This window comes from Pinus tabuliformis, chromosome 2_2 (genome assembly GCF_031772625.1).
Source record: "Pinus tabuliformis cultivar Carrire ecotype Pingquan chromosome 2_2, CPIR1, whole genome shotgun sequence".
Taxonomy (NCBI): Eukaryota; Viridiplantae; Streptophyta; class Pinopsida; order Pinales; family Pinaceae; genus Pinus; species Pinus tabuliformis.
Window position 1 is genome coordinate 1,063,115,377 of NC_142300.1, and position 2,653 is coordinate 1,063,118,029.

Sequence of the window (2,653 nt, forward strand, 5' to 3'; positions counted from 1 at the left end):
CTCATACTAATTTTAAAAAATTACACATTTCACCAAATTTATCAACACAATTAAAATATCTAGGGGAACCGTGATGTGCACAAAAATATCAGTCACATAAATACAATAATCACATATAAATATAGTGATCCACAACCTCACGTAATCTTAAAAAAATGCTAAACAAACCCAGCTAAATAATGTGAATAATATTAAAAAGCTGGTGATACATAATCATGATCCAATGCAAACTGATACTTACTACTGCTAACCAGTACAGATCACATAAACTAACTACAAAGCTAATTTGATACTTTCTGTTGCCAACCCAGTACAAATCACAGAAACTAACTGCACAGCTCACTATATTATATTCAATGACTACAAATCACTTTAAACTGACTAGAAAGCTCCCTAGCTTATAACTCTGGAAAGATACATCATAATCCAAACTTTAATCCTGGCTATACCCAATCCAGTACATATCACTTATATTTGTCGGGAATAAGGGCTAGATTTTGGGAATAGCTTTGAATTCCACATAGGTTAAATAATTGATATTTGCTGTTATACTCTATTGATAACTTCAACAACAGTTGTCTTATTTGGAAGACAAAAACGGCTAATCGAGCTTTCTTGCCGATATAATTGACAAGAACGACTGCACCAAGGAGAGCCACAGTAAAAGAAGCGTCCTCACAAAAGCGAAAGCTTCCCACGGCTGTGAAAAATAATGCTGCATAATCATTGCAAGCTGGACCTTGAATTTGTTTTTGTGGTGCGCATTCACATCTTTTCTCAGTTTCTGGAAGACATTTGCCGTACTCACGGTGACTCCCATGCGAAGACCGTTGAAAAGGTCGACAACGTCTTTGTCACTCCCAAGCTCGTGTGTAAGGACGCCCATTCTGCTTAGCAAAACCACGTCTTGTTCCGAGTCGATCAATTCGTCCATCACACTCACGTAACAAGTCACGTAATTGATTTCAGATGGTTTGCACACATCAAAAGCGATTAAGTTACGGAATATTATCTCTGTTTCGGCCGTGATAGAGATCCGAGGAAGAAAAATTGTGGCGCTCTTCTGCTCAAACCTAATCGCCGTGATGCCTCCGGTCTGAAGTGGTGAAAATCTGATGCCAACAGATATTAATTCTGTTGCATGAGGGATGCTTTCGGCGTCATTCTGTGCTTTTCTAATACAAGAGCTAATGCAGATGATACACTCACCTTTTACACGGTCATCCTGAGTGGAACTCGGGGGAGAAGCAATGACGGTGTGAAAGAAACCCAAAAGATGAGGAACTTCTTCTATTGGTCTTGGCCACGACAATTGCCCTCTATCAATATTTTGATCATATAAAGATGTGAACGAACCCCATAGAGCTTTCACCAGCACTTCCAAAAGCTCCTTCTTGGCATTATCGCGCGAGTTGCCCTCCAATTCCAGTAGCTTTAGGAGAACGACCAAGGGTATTTGGTTTTCGAGCATCAAAATGTCGAGCTGTATATTCCTTGCAGCAAAATCAAGCTTCTTTTCCCCAAAATAGGGTCATAGCGCTTCATCGCCTCGGCTACAGGGGCTCCGTAACCACCCATAGTTCTCAATACTTCCAGAAGGAAGCAACCGTCCAAACTCAGCATCCGAGCGAGGGTCTTTCCCTTGCAATCGATGTTTTCTTGGTAGCTGTTCCTGATTTCATCCTCCAGCGTCAGGATCTCCTTCATTGCACGATTGGCGAAATCCATATTATTTGGTTCAATGTCCGGGTTCATTTTGTTTTTGTACCTGGTCATCATTCTATGGAGGGCTCTTCCTTTGTGACGACCCATTGGAGGAAGCTCAGCACTTCCGTGATGATATGGACCCAACGGAACTATTTGAGGGACATATAATTCCTTTTTTATGCCTTTCAGCAGCTTGGGAACTCTAAAAATTGACACATCACGCGATTGTCTGTTACGAAGATGGTCCGCTTGAATATAATCAGTCCATTCCCTTCTGGTGATCCATCTCCGCAGTTCTCTACCGTCAGGTAATTGTGTCAGTTGGTTCTGCTGCTCTTCATCACCGTCGGAATCAGATCCGGTCGGCCCTGCAGAGTGCAGCAACGTCTGGTTATCATCACCGTCGATAGGATTGTCGGCTGCCAAGTCTGCAAACGGTGAGGTTGGATGTCCAGACATTTTATCGCAACAATTCCAGTGTATTACAGCTATGTCCCCTTTTCAGTGGAGCTGCGAAAACTTTCTCAATCTTATACCTGCATTACACACTCAAGTAAACCTATAGCAATTATTAGAAAGAAGCTTGGAATACCTCACACAGCACCCAAAACATGAGTCTGGAAGGGGCAGAAACATAAGTATGGGATAAACTGAAAAATCAGAAATCAGATGACGAAGAAAACTGTCTAGTTCATAACAGTTCGAAGAATGGCAAGGCTGTAGCCTTCTGATCCTCAGATTAATTGTTCAGACACCCTCAGGAATAGCTAAATTCTTTGAGCCTACAAAATGATTCCCTCCTGAACCCACTCGTCTCCTCCATTCTCTGTGGAACATCTTAAATAAGAAGTGGATCTACGGTCTCGGAAGTGAGCATTAATGAAATCAATTACGGGAAAGCGGGGGAATTACGAACTCAGCAGTGAGCATTAATAAAATCAACGAG

The 2,653-nt window shown here is 41.8% G+C and overlaps 1 protein-coding gene across 1 annotated transcript; it reads right to left on the minus strand.

The window, feature by feature from the left end:
- Positions 1 to 601: 601 nt before the first annotated feature.
- LOC149197057 (putative UPF0481 protein At3g02645) lies at positions 602 to 2,166 on the minus strand. The gene is made up of 2 exons (XM_089408543.1): positions 1,558 to 2,166; positions 602 to 1,510 (listed from the first exon to the last, which is right to left on the minus strand). Exons 1-2 carry the CDS (start codon positions 2,164 to 2,166, stop codon positions 602 to 604), a joined length of 1,518 nt encoding a protein of 505 aa, XP_089264669.1.
- Positions 2,167 to 2,653: the final 487 nt, after the last annotated feature.

Bases quoted from the DNA above. Each gene is read 5' to 3' on its own strand.
- LOC149197057 (XM_089408543.1), bottom strand. From the start codon at position 2,166: ATGTCTGGACATCCAACCTCACCGTTTGCAGACTTGGCAGCCGACAAT. The intron at 1,511-1,557 runs GTAGCCGAGGCG...GGGGAAAAGAAG, and splicing joins TGGGTGGTTACGGAGCCCCT to CTTGATTTTGCTGCAAGGAA.